This window comes from Canis lupus, chromosome X, assembly GCF_011100685.1.
Source record: "Canis lupus familiaris isolate Mischka breed German Shepherd chromosome X, alternate assembly UU_Cfam_GSD_1.0, whole genome shotgun sequence".
Classification (NCBI taxonomy): Eukaryota; Metazoa; Chordata; class Mammalia; order Carnivora; family Canidae; genus Canis; species Canis lupus.
The window spans coordinates 40265949-40281327 of NC_049260.1; the positions used below are offsets into that span (position 1 = coordinate 40265949).

Here is a 15379-nt window from a genome sequence, read left to right on the forward strand (position 1 = left end):
TTACTTAAAATTTCTGGGCCACTGAAGGTCCCCTGATTTTTTTCTTAGAGCTTTTACAGATGGATATATATATTTTAAATATCTATTTGGATGTTTCATTAGGATTTTGGAAGGAAAGCAAGGCAAATATAAGTGTCAGTGTCTCATCTTGTACTTGCAATCTGACAATGACCTTTGAAAACCTTGTCCAGCATGCATGTGTCCTATTAACCCTAAAATCATAAATAAATACAGCAATGAAAGAAAGTGAAAAACAAATGTACAACTTAATTAAATTCTAAGTGATACGGGTGTCAGAAGTTTTACAAAAGAGGAAAGAATAGACGAAAGACTGTAGCTTCATCCCATACCTCCTAGCAACCAAAATGGAGCAGGAAACCAAATACATAAATGACAGTAATACAATCTGGGAAATTTTCCTTTTTATTTTAAAAAAAGTTTTGCATTTTTAAAAAAGATTTTATTTATTTTTTTGACCGGGGGGAGAGGGAGAGGGAGAAGCAAACTTCTTACTGAGCAGGGAGCTCCATAACATGGGGCTCGATCCCAAGGGCTGGATCCTAGGACCCTGAGATCATGACCTGAGCTAAAGGCAGATGCTTAACTGACTGAACTACCCAGGTAGAAATTTTCCCAAATATACCATTACTATAATCTTAATCTCTCCTGGCCCCTTCTTCTGTCCCTCCCCTCCCTTTCTACACATACACACACCACAGTACTGTGGAATTTAAATGAAAAGTTGATTATTTTTGTTTACAGAAAAAGCTTCAGTTTTCTGAATATAAGCTCATATAATGGGTTAGAAAATATTAAGTCCTTATTTGTGTAAAATTAACCTCACTCAAAGAGAGGTCTGGCTTGTGTCCATGGCTCTTGAGAAGTAACATTTAATTCCTTATGCTAAGTGTCTTTGTTTAATGGGGTGGAGGGGGGTGGCAGTGTTCCTCAGGCCACACCAGATAATCTAATAATGTGATCTGTGATGGGGACTTTGGGTCATGTGGTAGGTATCACCTCCCAAAGCTGGAAACTAGGTCAGCCACACAGGCAGCTAGCCGTGTCTATGTGACTGAGCCCCAATAAAATCTCTGGATGTCAAGGCTCAGGTGAGTTTCCCTGGTTGGCAATACTCTGTGTGTATTATTATACATCACTGCTGAGAGAAGTTAGCTCTGTCTATGACACCACTGGAAGAGGACAACTGAAAGCTTCTCATTTCCTAGACCCTGCCCTATGTGTGTCTCTTGGTTGATTTTAATCTATATCCTTTCTCCATAATAAACCATAACCATAAGTTCAACAGCATTTCTGAGTTTTGTGAGTCCTTACAATGAATTATAGAACTTAAGGGTGGTCTTGGGGGTCCCCGATCACAATACCAAATACTGTCAAGGGTACAGGGTAATAGGAATCTATTTATTGCTGGTAGAAATGCAAAATGGGATAGTTGTTTTGGAAGATAATTTGGTAATTTCTTATAAATGAAAATCATAATACACTTATCATATGACCCAGCAATCCTGCTCCTAAATATTTACCCAAGTGAACAAAAAGACATCTTTCACACACAAAAAAAAATCTGTATGTTAATGTTGCAAGCAGCTTTATTCATGATCACTCCAAACTGGAAACAACCATGATATCTGTCAACAGATATTACAAAAAAGCAAACAACAACAACAACAAAACTACATTACTCTATACAATGGAATTCTGTCAATAAAAGGAACACACTTGATTCATGCAACAACGTGGATGAATCATAAATGCATTTTGATAAGTGAAAAAAAAAAAACAGATCCAAGGCTACATACTATATGATCCTATCTATGCAACATTCTGCAAAAGGTAAAACAATAGGATGGAAAACAGATCAGTAGTTGCCAGAAATTGGGGTAGAGGACGAGTTAACTACAAATGGATTGCACAGGAGAAGTTTTGTATGATGGGACTGACTCTTTGGTCTGGTACTGGGGTGGTGGATACATGATTCTATGCATTTGTAAAAAAAAAAAAAAACAGAATTTTGCAGCACAAAAAGTAAACTTTATCATATATAACTTTTTAAAAAAAATCAACCAAGATGTCAAAGCATTCTAGGATAGGATGGAACCTGTGACAAATGAATTTCAGAATATTACAAATGTATAACATACCCTCACTGAAGATTGTGAGGGGAAAAGGAGCTGACCTAATTAACTTTAAAAAATAAGTTTATTTGGGAATAACTTTAAATTTATAGAATAGTTACAAAGATAGTAGTACAGAGAGTTCCTGTATACCTCTCATAGTTTTCCCTGTTGTTTCCAGAATATGTTTGTCAAAAAGAAACCAACATTAGTACGTTGCTATTAACTAAACTGTAGGCTTTACTTGGATATCACCAGTTTCCCCATTAACATCCTTTTTTCTGTTCCAAGGTTCAATCCAGGGTACCATGTTGCATTTTTTTAAAAGATTTTATTTATCCGTTCATGAGAGACACACAGAGAGAGAGAGAGAGAGAGAATGAGAGAGAGAGAGAAGCAGAGACACAGGCAGAGGGAGAAGCAGGCTCCATGCAGGGAGCCCAACGTGGGACTCGATCCCGGGTCTCCAGGATCACACCCCGGGGCCAAAGACGGTGCTAAATCACTGAGCCACCTGGGCTGCCCTGCATTTTGTTGTTATGTCTCCCCAGTATCTTCTTCTAGTCCTTAATAGTTTTTCAGTCTTTCCTTGTTTTTCAAGACCTTGACATTCTTGAGGAATACCGGCCTTGTGTCTTGTAGAACATCCCTCAATCTGGCTTTGGCTGATGGTTTTCTCAGGTTTATATCAGTGTTATGAGTTTGGGGGAAGAATACCACAGAGATAAAGTGTCTTTCTAGCACATCAGGTGCCATATGTTATCAACAGCACTTATTACTGGTAACGTTAACCTTCATCACTTGGTTAGTGTAGTGTTTGCTATGTCCTCCCGCTGTAAAGTATTCTTTTTCCTTTTCTCTACTCTAATCTGGATATGAGTCACTAAGTCTAGCCTACCCTAGGAGATGGGGCATTAAGCTCCACTTCCTGCAGGAGAGAGTATCTATTTACATTATTTGGAATTCTTTTGTAAGCAAGACTTGTCTCTTCTCCCCGTTTATCTATGTATTCAACCATTTCTGATTCACTTGTGAAAACAGGGTTTTGTCTAGATAATCTAAGGCTAAATAAAAAAAAAGGACCATACATAGACACTGTATTCTAGTTGATAAATTTCTCACAGGGATTTAGCAATTCCAAAAATACTTTACATGTATATTAGTGTTGAACAAATGAGCACAGAAGTCCCTCCTTGCCTGCAAGGGGATATGTTCCAGCACCCCCAGGAGATGCCTGAAATTTCAGATAGTAGCAAACTCCATATATACTATACTTTTTCCTATATATGTGCACCTATGATAAAGTTTAATTTCTAAATTAGGCATAGTAGGAGATGAACAACAATAATAATAAAATAGAACAATTATGACAATTTACTGTAATAAAAGGTGGATGCCATCTCTCTTTCAAAATATCTTATTTTACTGTACACACTCTTCTTGTGATGTGAGATAATAAAATGTGTACGTGATGAGATAAAGTGAGGGGAATGACATAGGCATCATGATGCAGTGGTAGGCTACAACTAATCTTACGATGATACACTAGGAGAGTCAGGACCTGAGCCCAAGTCAGATGCTTAATTGACTGAGCCACCCAGGGACCCCATAAATCTCTCAATTTTTTTTAATAACTACCACCAAAACTACCACCACAGCAAAAAACAATAACGTTCATTTGCCTGTGGTGCCTTTCCCTTCTCTATCTGGCTAATATTTTTTTCATATTTCAAGACTCGATGTTGATACCATCTTCTTCAGAAGGCTTCCTGAATTCTCTCCCATCCCTGTAGTGTTAATGCTCTATTGGACCCCATAGTATACAGTTATTTCTATCACATGGTGATAAAAAATACGTTGGTGTCCTTTATTAAAACACAAGGCCCTTCAGGCAGAAACTGTACCTTCATCGGTAATTTCTATTTCCCTAGTTCTTTTTTTTTTTTTTTTTTTTTTTTTTTTTTTTTTTTTTTTTAAAGTTTTTTTTTTTTTTTTTTAATTTTTTATTTATTTATGATAGTCACAGAGAGAGAGAGAGAGAGAGAGGCAGAGACACAGGCAGAGGGAGAAGCAGGCTCCATGCACCAGGAGCCCGACGTGGGATTCGATCCTGAGTCTCCAGGATCACGCCCTGGGCCAAAGGCAGGCGCTAAACCGCTGCGCCACCCAGGGATCCCAATTTCCCTAGTTCTGAATACTGTCAATACCTAGCTGCTATTCAAAACATGTTTATTGAATAAAATTCATTTGTTCAATCAATCATTCATTTATTCATCAAATATTTAGTAAGTGTGGAAATTCATGCCAGGCAGTATGCTAAACTTACACTGCAGTGAATAAATCAGATCACACATCTGTGCCTTCATCATATGTTAGATAGTAAAAAGTGCTATGGGCAGAAATAAAGCAAGAAATGGTATAGAAAGTCTTGAGAGTGCAGTTATAAATATAGTGGTCACAAAAGACCTCAGTGAAAGGTGATATAGGAGGAAAAATCTAAAGAAGGAAAAAGTAAGCCAAATGCATGTATGGAGGAAGAGTATCCCAGACGCTAGTCAGTGTAAAGGCCCTGAGACACAGGCAAAATTGGTATATCTAGAGCCGAGTGAGCCAAGGCAGGAGTTACTAGTGATGGGGTCAAAAAGAAAATGAGACACCAGATTATGATGGTATTACATTATGTAGGTGGGCAAAGGGAAGAGGAAATCAGAAGAAACAGGGTTTTTTTAAAAAAGATCTTATTTATTTATTCAAGAGACACACAGAGAGAGAAAGAGAGGCAGAGACATAGGCAGAGAGAGAAGCAGGCTCCATGCAGGGACTGATGTGGGACTTGATCCCAGGACCCCAGGATCACGTCCTGGGCCAAAGGCAGATGCTCAACTGCTGAGCCACTAGGCATCCCATGAAACAGGGTATTATAGTACATAGAAATAAGATGACTAAAAAAAATCTAAATGTACCAGCAATCATAATAATAGTGAAAAGCTTAAATTCTTCTATTAAAACAAACAAATGCTGGGCTTTTTGATATTTAAAGGGTAAAATGGCAAAAAATACTGAAAATAAATGAATTGCCAAAGATATGCTATGACATTTCTATGAAAATATAAACAATAGTAATATCAGACAAAATTAAATTCAAGTACAAAAACAGTAACTAATATAACAGTGTATGCTAATTATACTGGTTTTTTTTTTTAAAGATTTTATTTATTTATTCATGACAGACACAGAGAGAGAGAGAAGCAGAGACACATGCAGAGGGAGAAGCAGGCTCCATGCAGGGAGCCTGACGTGTGACTCGATCCTGGGTCTCCAGGATTAGGCCCGGGCTGAAGGCGGTGCTAAACCGCTGTGCCACCCGAGCTGCCCAGGAATTTTTTTAATAGACAAAGAAGTGTATTTTGTGCTGATAAAAAGAATGATATACAAAGAGGCTATATCAGGGGCAGCTGGGTGGCTCAGTTGGTTAAGCATCTGACTCTTGATTTCGGCTCACATCATGATCTCAGGGTCGTGAGATGGAACCCCACGTCTGGGGAGTGGAGTCGGTTTAAGATTCTCTCTTTCTCTCTCTCTCCCTCTCTCCTTCCATCCATCTCCAAAAAAAAAAAAAAAGAAACTATATCAGTCTTGAGTTTGTATGTACAAATCAAAAAAATATTTTAAAGAACTGAACTATGTAAAGTAAAAACTGATGCAGAAAAACAATTGACAAAAGCACAAATCCAAAGCTTTACTATGACTTGACTTTGACATTCAAGTCCTTGGACTACTTCTACCTGACCATGGTGCCTACCGCTCCTTTGACTTCCCCTGCTATCTCACAAACACATTCTCACTTCAGCCCTTGCACAGACTTTCCTTGGCTTAGGACATCCTCCTCCAGATAACCACATGCCTTGCCCACATTCAAATCTCTGCTCATGTGCAAGGTCCCTGAGAGCAAGTTCAGGGCTCTGCACAAACAGATGAGGTAAAAGCACTTACTCGGATTTTCTTATTGGTGTTTGACATAATTGGTTCCTGGGCTCCCTCTGGATCCCTGAATCCCAGCTATTGGCACTGGATTCCCTATCCCTTTGTCCATTCTGCTCAAATGTTACCTCATCAGAGAGACCTGCTCTCTTACTCTAAAAAAGCATCCATCCCCCACTTCCACCATCCTTGTCATTCTCTGTCTCTGTATCTGCTCTATTTTTCTTCTTCCCATTTCTTATCACCTGAAATACTATGGATATTTTTGTCTGTCCATTTATTTCAAGATTTATTTATCTATTTTGGAAAGAGAGAGAGCACGGGGGAGGGAGTGGCAGGGGGAGAGGGAGAGAAAGAGAGAGAATCTCTCTCTGAGAGACTCAATCCCACAATGCTGAGATCATGACCCAAGAGGAAATCAAGAATCCGACACACAATCGGCTGAGGCACCCACGTGCACCCTGTTTATTTATTGTCTTTCCTCCAACCAGAAGGTAAGTCCCTTGAAAGTACAATCTTGGTTTAATTCACTGCTATACCCTCAGTACCTAAAACAGGGCCCAGCATGTGGCAGATCCTTGATAAATATTTGCTGAACTAATGAGTGAATCCTTGTGGGTAATTTACATGCTCACTCATATTTTGACAGATTGACTGCCTTAAAATACACTTCAGTATGGAGGATCTGAACCCGATTAATAGGTTTGGCTTAACAAACTTATGTAGAACACAGAATCCAACAAATAGACCGCTTACTTTTTTCAACTAATGGGGGCAATAACTAAAACAGACCATGCATTACAGCGCAGAATATTTCAATAAATTCAAAAGATCAATATCATATAGACCTATTCTTTCATATATGAAATACAATTAGATATTAACAACAAAAGAACAGCTAATAAAGAGCTATGCACTAAGAAATTATAAATAACTTTTTAAAAACTACTAAATGACTCAAGTTAAAACAGAAATAAGGAAGAAAGAAAGAAAGAAAGAAAGAAAGAAAGAAAGAAAGAAAGAAAGAAAGAAAGAAAGAAAGAAAAGAACACCTGGGTGGCTCAATGGTTGAGTGTCTGCCTTCAGCTCAAGGTGTGATCCTGGAGTCCCAGAATGGAGTCCCACATCGGGCTCCCTGCATGGAGCCTACTTCTCTTTCTGCCTATGTCTCCGCCTCTGTGTGTGTGTGTGTGTCTCATGAATGAATAAATAAAATCTTTAAAAAAAAAAAGAGAAATAAAAACTGAGTTATGAAATATTTATGAATAAAGACCAAAGAAATGATCATGTCAAAACTGGTAAGATGCATATCTCCATTCCCCCTTTTCTTTCCTCCCCACAGAGAAAAATCATAATTGTGAATTTGGTATAATTAATTCCAGCCTCTCATCAATATTTAAATAAAGATAAAAGGGTTGTAACAAACTAATAAAATCAGATTAAAGAAAACAACCACTGGAAACATTCTTTATATATTCTGGCTACTAATCTTTTTTCTGTTATGTATGTTCCCAAATATCCTTTCCTATTCAAATCACAAATATTGACTGAAGATGCAGCACACCACCAAAATTATCTAGTGACCATAGGAAAATTTCAAGTTATTCGAAGGGCTACCCTATCCAAATAAAGACACCACACAAAGGACACTTAAGAGAAAGTTCTATCAAAACTTCAAGGACAGTCACTTTAAGGTTCCAATCTAAATCCAGAAAGTTGCACAGCTCATTCTATATGGATAGCACAAATGAGACTGACATCAAAATCAAAGTGAGCACACAACACACACACACATGCGTGCATGCAAAATTTATATACCAATTTCACTAACAAATATAGATAATAATATCTCCCTCCTCCTGTGTCTCTGCCTCTCTCTCTCTCTCTCTCTGTCTGAAATAAATAAATAAATAAATAAATAAATAAATAAATCTTTAAAAAAAAAGGGGGATCCCTGGGTGGCTCGGCGGTTTGGCGCCTGCCTTTGACCCAAGGCGCAATCCTGGAGTCCTGGGATCAAGTCCTGTGTCAGGCTCCCAGCATGGAGTCTGCTTTTCCCTCTTCCTGTCTCTCTCTCTCTGTCTGTCATAAATAAATAAATAAATAAATAAATAAATAAATAAATCTTGAAAAACATATCGGTAACAATGGAGATAACATTACCAATCACATTCCAAAATTAATGCATTTTGATCCAAAAGGGTTTGTCCCATAAAAATAAGGGTATTCAGCATTAAGAAAAGTTAATCTAATACTTCACATAAATAGATTAAATGAGAAAAAAGTCATATACTAGCATAAAAAGTCACCAAAAAGCATATGGTAAGATTCAATACTCATTCCTGCTAAACACCTCTTAGCAAACAAATAATAAAAAGAAACTTCCTGAACTTGAAAAAAAGGATTTTTACAAGAAAGCATCAGTGAGCATCCCACATATTGGCGAAATGAATGTTATAGATTTTTAATGTCAGAATTTGTTTAAAAAATGATCATAATAGGGCAGCCCAGGTGGCTCAGTGGTTTAGCACCAGCTTCAGCCTAGAGCATGATCCTGGAGTCCCGGGATCAAGTCCCACATTGGGTCCCTGCATGGAGTCTGCTTCTCCCTCTGCCTGTGTCTCTGCCTCTCTCTCTGTGTCTCTCATGAATAAATAAATAAAATCTTTTTTAAAAAAGGTGATCATAACTTATTATTCCATTTTGTTCTAGATAATATAGTCAACACAAAAAAGTGATATTATTGTTTCCCCCCAAGGCAGACCTAACAAGTTGAGTAACTGTCTTATACAAGATATACAAGATATGAGATAAATATCAAAAAATTAATGGCTTTCCTATGCTAACTATAATCAGATAAAAACTGTAATGACAAAATATTCCACTTAAAATGGAAACCTATTTTATTAATTTTAAAAAATATTTTGTTTATTTATTCATGAGAGACATAGAGAGAGAGAGAGAGGCAGAGACACAGGCAGAGGGAGAAGCAGGTTCCATGCAGGGAGCCTGATGCGGGACTCGATCCCAGGATTCCGGGATCAGGCCCTAGGCCAAAGGTGGCGTTAAACTGCTGAGCCACCGGGGCTGCCCTGAAACAAACCTATTTTAAACCTAAGAATAATTTTTAAAAGATTTTGTTTATTTATTTGAGAAAGAGAGCAAACAAGAGAGACAGAGCATGCACAGGGATAGGAGCAGAGGGAGAGGGAGAAGCAGACTCCCTGCTGAGCAGGGAACCGATGCTGGACTCAGTCCCAGGACCTTGATATCACAACCTGAGCCACAACCAAACCTAAGAAAATTTTAACAAGAAATGGATAAGACCTATAGTAAACAAAGTATGAAACTTCATCAAAGATAATCTGATTGGACAGATATACTAAATTATGAGATGTTAAGACTCAATACTATAAATTATATGGCTTTCTCCAACATAATTATGAAATATTCAATAGAACTTCTATAATTCTGTCTTTTCATCTCACATATAACCTCCTCAAAGAGTTTCCCCCTCACTACTCTATGAAAAATTATCCTTGTCCTCTTGTTTTATAATATTCTACCCCCTCAATTTGTTCTATTCTTTTTTTAAAGATATATTTATTTATTTGAGAGACATAGAGAGAGAGTGGAGGGAGGGGCAGAGGGAGAGAGAAAATCTCAAGCAGACTCTGCTCTCAGCTCCAAGCCCAATGTGGGACTTGATCTCATGACCCTGAGATCATAACCTGAGCCAAAACCAAGAGTTGGACACTTGACTGACTGAGCCACCCAGGCACCTTTGTTTGATTTATTTTTAAAGATTTTATTTATTTATTTATTTATTTATTTATTTGAGACACAGAGAGAGAGAGAGAGGCAGAGACACAGGCAGAGGGAGAAGCAGGCTCCATGCAGGGAGCCCGACATAGGACTCTATCCCGGGCCTCTAGGATCAAGCCCTGGGCCAAAGGTAGTGCTAAACCGCTGAGCCACCCGGGCTGCCCTATTCTTTTTTATAAGACAATAACATAAAACACTAACTTTATGTTATATATTGATTGGTTTTCTCTTCTAGTTGGTGGTTATCTTTATTAGAAGCAATCTTCGTAAGAATACATTCTTTTTCTTATTCACCACTATATCCCCAGCTGCTAGAACAGTGCCTGGCACATAGTTAAGTGCTCAATAAATATTTGTGGGATGAAGGAATAAATAAACACATGAAGGACAGAACATATTACTTCCATGTAATTGAACTGTATTAAAAAATGTTGAGTTGGAAAAATCTTTAGGGGCTCTGCTTCAAGGATGAGATAATACATGTTTTTAATTTGCACATCCCTAATGACAAGCATTGAAAATATTCAATGTCTTTTTATCCTCTTAAATATTTAACCTCTCACTCTCAAGTATCATAAAATTTTCACTGGGTAGTGTCCAACTGAATACAATTTTATGCTACATGGATGAAGCCCATAATTATTTACTTTCAGAACTTTTCCAGGATGAAGGAATTCACAGCTCCACTCGTGTTGCCAAATATATGTAGCAATTTCCTTAATTTAGTTAGTGGAAAATTACTGATTCATTAATTCTTCAGTTTCTCAAATCCCAGAGCTTCTCCTAATCTTGTTACTTAATTGTCAACTTCCCTATTCCAAACAGCCCATAGGCATTCTTCATCATAGTGTTCAAGTCAAGAGGAAAGTAAAACTTCACACTCTTCTTTGATATGAGAACTTTAATTTTCCCAGTAGGAATGAATGAGAAAGCTTGTTTACTGGTCAATGATTGTTTCTATGTTTGTGTGCCCCTAACTAAAGCCTGACCTCTCTTCTAGGATATTTCAGTCAAAGGACTTTTTAATCTTTATAAGAGGTTCATTCCTAGTTTTTCCCATGATGAAAGAGGAAACCTCTGAATCTCTTACCTAATAGCCCACATTAAAAAATTCTTTAAATCATGTTGGAAAAAGAGAGGTAGAGAAAAAGTATATACCAGTAAAGTCTTATAAGAAAAACAGCCAATGAGAAATCACTGCATTTGGCATCACTTGTTCTCCCCCACTTTCTGGGCTTAAATACTCTGCTGTGTGCTTCAGGAAGCTAAAACACCAGTATGCTCCATAACTCATCCATCTCCTTGGCAGGCTTTAACAGTTTGGAGAGTATACATTTCTGTTTGATGCTAAGTCCTCAATTTCACTCATAATTGTCCTTCACTCAACTCTCCTTTGAAATATGACCGCCACCTTCTCCCCTTACCTAAATCTTACCTACCCTTCTAAGTACAGATCAAATCTCACCTCTTTGAACCCTTCCTTGACCTTATTCCAGGCATCACTGTCTTCTCTGAATTCCCAAATCACTTCTCAGGGACAATGCACTTCAAGCAAGTCACTGTGAGGAACACAAATATAAAACATTGTCTCTTTCCCTCAACTAATGCTCACCTTGCCCAAGGGTTTTCCTTTCTATTAAGACAAATGAATCAGAACAAAAATATACCAAGGTAGAAGAAACATTGCCCACGATTAACAAACTGCATGAGAATTTAGACAATGGAGAAATCACTGAGCCCTGAAGTAGTTTGAAAAGGATTTTCCAAGAAGACACTTGACCTAGGTCTGATGGAAATGAGTAGGATTTAGAGAATGAGAAGAGAGCATTTGGTGGACAGAAGTAAATGAAGAATCAAGATAGAAAACATGATACATTCAAGGAGCAGGAAACAGGAAAAACTCTGGACTGTATTCTTTAATGCTCCTGGGCCTGAGCCTTGTCATAGTAGGTGCTCAGAAAGTATTATTGATTGGTTGAATGAACTGTGAAAGGTAATAATATTTTTGCCACATAATAATCTGCCATTCATTTGATACAAAAACAGAAGATTGCTTTGTGTTACAGAAGTATAAGAGCATGAATTTCTCCCAAATATGAAATATTAGCTTGTTATCATTAACAGTATTAGTAAGATAAACTAAAGAGACTTCATCTTTAAAAATATAGTTGAGAGCAGCCCCAGTGGCGCAGCGGTTTGGCGCCGCCTGCAGCCTGGGGTGTGATCCTGGAGACCCGGGATCCAGTCCCACATCGGGCTCCCTGCATGGAGACTGCTTCTCCCTCTGCCTGTGTCTTTGCCTCTCTCTCTCTCTCTGTCTATGAATAAATAAATAAAATCTTTAAAAAAATAAAATAAAATAAAGTAAAAATAAAAATAAAAATATAGTTGAAATTTAATAATAGAAATATAAATATGATCTGTGGGGAACCTGGATGGCTCAGTCACTTAAGTGTCCAACTCTTGATTTTGGCTCAGGTCATGATCTTAGGGTCATGGGATAGACCCCCACGTTGGGCTTTGTGCTGGGTGTGGAGCTTGCTTAAAATTCTCTCTTCCTTTTCCTCTGCCCTTCCCTCCCAGCTTGCTCTCTCTCTCTAAAAAAAACAGAAAAGAAAAAAGAAATATATAAACATAACTTCAATCAGCAACATTGCCAATTGTTGTTCTCCATTTATATTTAGTGCTCCAAAATGTCAATATTTAAGTCAAATATCTACAAAAATATGTGCAGTTGATTTTAGCATAGTTCCCTTTTATCACAAGTGTCGAACTTTTCAATTTTTGAAAATGCTTCTTTTGAGAGACTGCTTCATGATGTCTTCTACAAATAAGGACTTATGTACTCAATTAACCATTGGATATACTGTTTCTGTGAAAGCAATAAATGACTACAAGAAGAGCATATTTATTTCTGGTTCCCAGTACCACTGTTCCACAGTTGCTTGAGGCATAATCACAGCGCCCTTGAGTGAAAGCTTTCTCCTACTGACATCTATGACATGGCAGGAAGAGTTGGGCTCACTATTAAGGACCGAGTTCCCTCATGCCTGGCTCTGAGCATCAAACTGATCACATACCAGCCTTTTTTCCCCCAAGTGTCAGACACCCTGATTCAACTTTAAAAAACCTACTAGTCCAGCTACTTAATTTCATTAACCAAGTAATCTGTTTTTTTTTTTTTTCTCAAGGACCACAGTGCTTTACTTTTCGTCTGAACAGAATGGGTAATTGGGGGACAGTGCCCAGGGAGCCAGGCAGCCCTCAGGGTGGGCAGGGTGAGGAGCAGAGGGGTCTCGGGCCGTCAGCCCCCCCCCCACCCCACCCCCCCCCACTCCATCCGGGTCTTCCCTCCCAGGCTGGGCTTTACTGACTATTCTGTAGGAGAGGGGAGGGAGGAGGCTGGGCACGGTGAGCTGGTGAGGACTCAGTCCTGGGGTGCCCATCGATGGTGTTTCCGGCCCCTACTTCCTACGGCCTCCACCTGTTATAATTCCGACATAACTGGGGTAACCACCTACATTTGCCACTCGTGAGGATGACAATGCCTGTGATGAACAGCACAGCTGTGACCAGTAGCCCCCGCTTCCGGAGAGTGTCCTCGTCGTAGGAGAAGGGGTCGTCTTCGCTGGAACCAGTTGGCCTGAGTGGGGGGTCCCGCCTGATGTCTCTGCCTGGAGACTGTCTCTTGGAGAGCGTGGTGCCTTTGGTGGGTTCAGGAGGAGTTGCTCTCAGGCTGCTCTTGCCCGTTGTCATCGTTGCCATCGCCCGATCTGCTGCTAGAAGCTCAGACGCTTCCGGGAGTTGTGGGGTCTGGGTCCCCTCCATCTGCTCCCATGTTGTTCCACCAGTCTGCAGGCCCATCCGAGGTGTGGACTGGGGTTCGCGGTGGACTGTGTCTGGGACTGGTGGGGTGTCCACTCACTTGTGTGAGTGTGTATGCATACGTGTCAAGTATGCATGCATTGAGATGGCAATTCACAGACCATAGAACTCAAATTTAAAAACAAAAGAAGAAAACTGGGTCTCAGGGAACATAAACCAATATGTCCAAACCATGACTGCATGTGGGAAAGATATCACATTTTCCTCCAATTAAGGCATCTTTGACAAGGTCAGTTTTTTTTTCATTCCCATGAATAACCTTTTGTGAGTCATTAATTAGACCCTTACATAATAACAAAGAAATTAACAAGAAAGTTTGATGTTAAATCAAAGAGATGAGAAAAGAATTCTTTCTCACTAAGAAAAGCTATTTTCATACAATTAAACAAATGGGCAGATGTGTTTTGTTGAGTTAAACATAGGTTTAGTTAATTCATACAAAGGTGCCTGGAGAACAAAAGAACTTTTAGTAGTGATGTTATCCTCAAAGAATACTCATAAGAGAGAAAAAATGCAAATGAAATCAAATTGGCAGAGAAAATTAATACATACAATTGCTATAATAGACCAGCTAATGTTGGTCTTAAAATTCAGTTATGAGGGGTGTCTGGGTGGCTCAGTTGGTTAAGTGTCTGACTCTTTTTTTTTAATTTTTATTTATTATTTATGATAGTCACACACACACACAGAGAGAGAGGCAGAGACACAGGCAGAGGGAGAAGCAGGCTCCATGCACCGGGAGCCCGACGTGGGATTCGATCCCGGGTCTCCAGGATCGCACCCTGGGCCAAAGGCAGGCGCCAAATCGCTTCGCCACCCAGGGATCCCAAGTGTCTGACTCTTGATTTCCACTCAGGTCATGATCTCAGAGTCCTGAGATCAAGCCCCATATCGGGTTCTGCATTGAACATGGAGTCTGCTTGAGGTTCTCTCTCTCTCCCTCTCCCTCTGCCTTCCCCCTGCTCTCATTTGCTCTCTCTCTAAAAATAAATAAATAAAATCTTTTTTAAAAACTCAGTTATGAGAATTGTATAAAAGCTGAACATGCTTTAATTAATATAAGTGAGATGAACAGAATCACTTTCTGTCCCTAATTGTACCAAGAACTCCTAGTGAAGAACATGCTCAAAATAGTACAGAAATAAGAGATGGGCAGGGAGCAAAGTTTAGAACTTATGCCTCACAGATAACCATCCTCAAACATACTGTGCTTTAAATTTAAAGTAGGAATGAGGGATCCCTGGGTGGTGCAGCGGTTTGGCGCCTGCCTTTGGCCTGGGGAGCAATCCTGGAGACTGCGGTGCATGGAGCCTGCTTCTCCCTCTGCCTGTGTCTCTGCCTCTCTCTCTCTCTGTGTGACTATCATGAATAAATAAATAAAATCTTTAAAAAAAATAAAGTAGGCATGAGACATGAAAACCCTTCTAGATATCACTCTAGACACAGCTTTTTTCATCTTTTACTCAAAAAGGCCCAAAACTCCCCAGAATGATAGAATTTGCCAGTTCTCTGAAAACAAGATGATGAAAACACACGGGTAACTACTTTGACAGTCA

At 39.0% G+C, this 15379-nt stretch overlaps 1 protein-coding gene across 1 annotated transcript; it reads right to left on the reverse strand.

Moving 5' to 3' along the window:
• Positions 1 to 13313: 13313 nt before the first annotated feature.
• Positions 13314 to 13965, reverse strand: LOC102156583 (FXYD domain-containing ion transport regulator 5-like). Its single transcript, XM_038586499.1, has one exon. It carries the CDS (start codon positions 13800 to 13802, stop codon positions 13410 to 13412), a length of 393 nt encoding a protein of 130 aa, XP_038442427.1. The 5' UTR covers positions 13803 to 13965; the 3' UTR covers positions 13314 to 13409.
• Positions 13966 to 15379: the final 1414 nt, after the last annotated feature.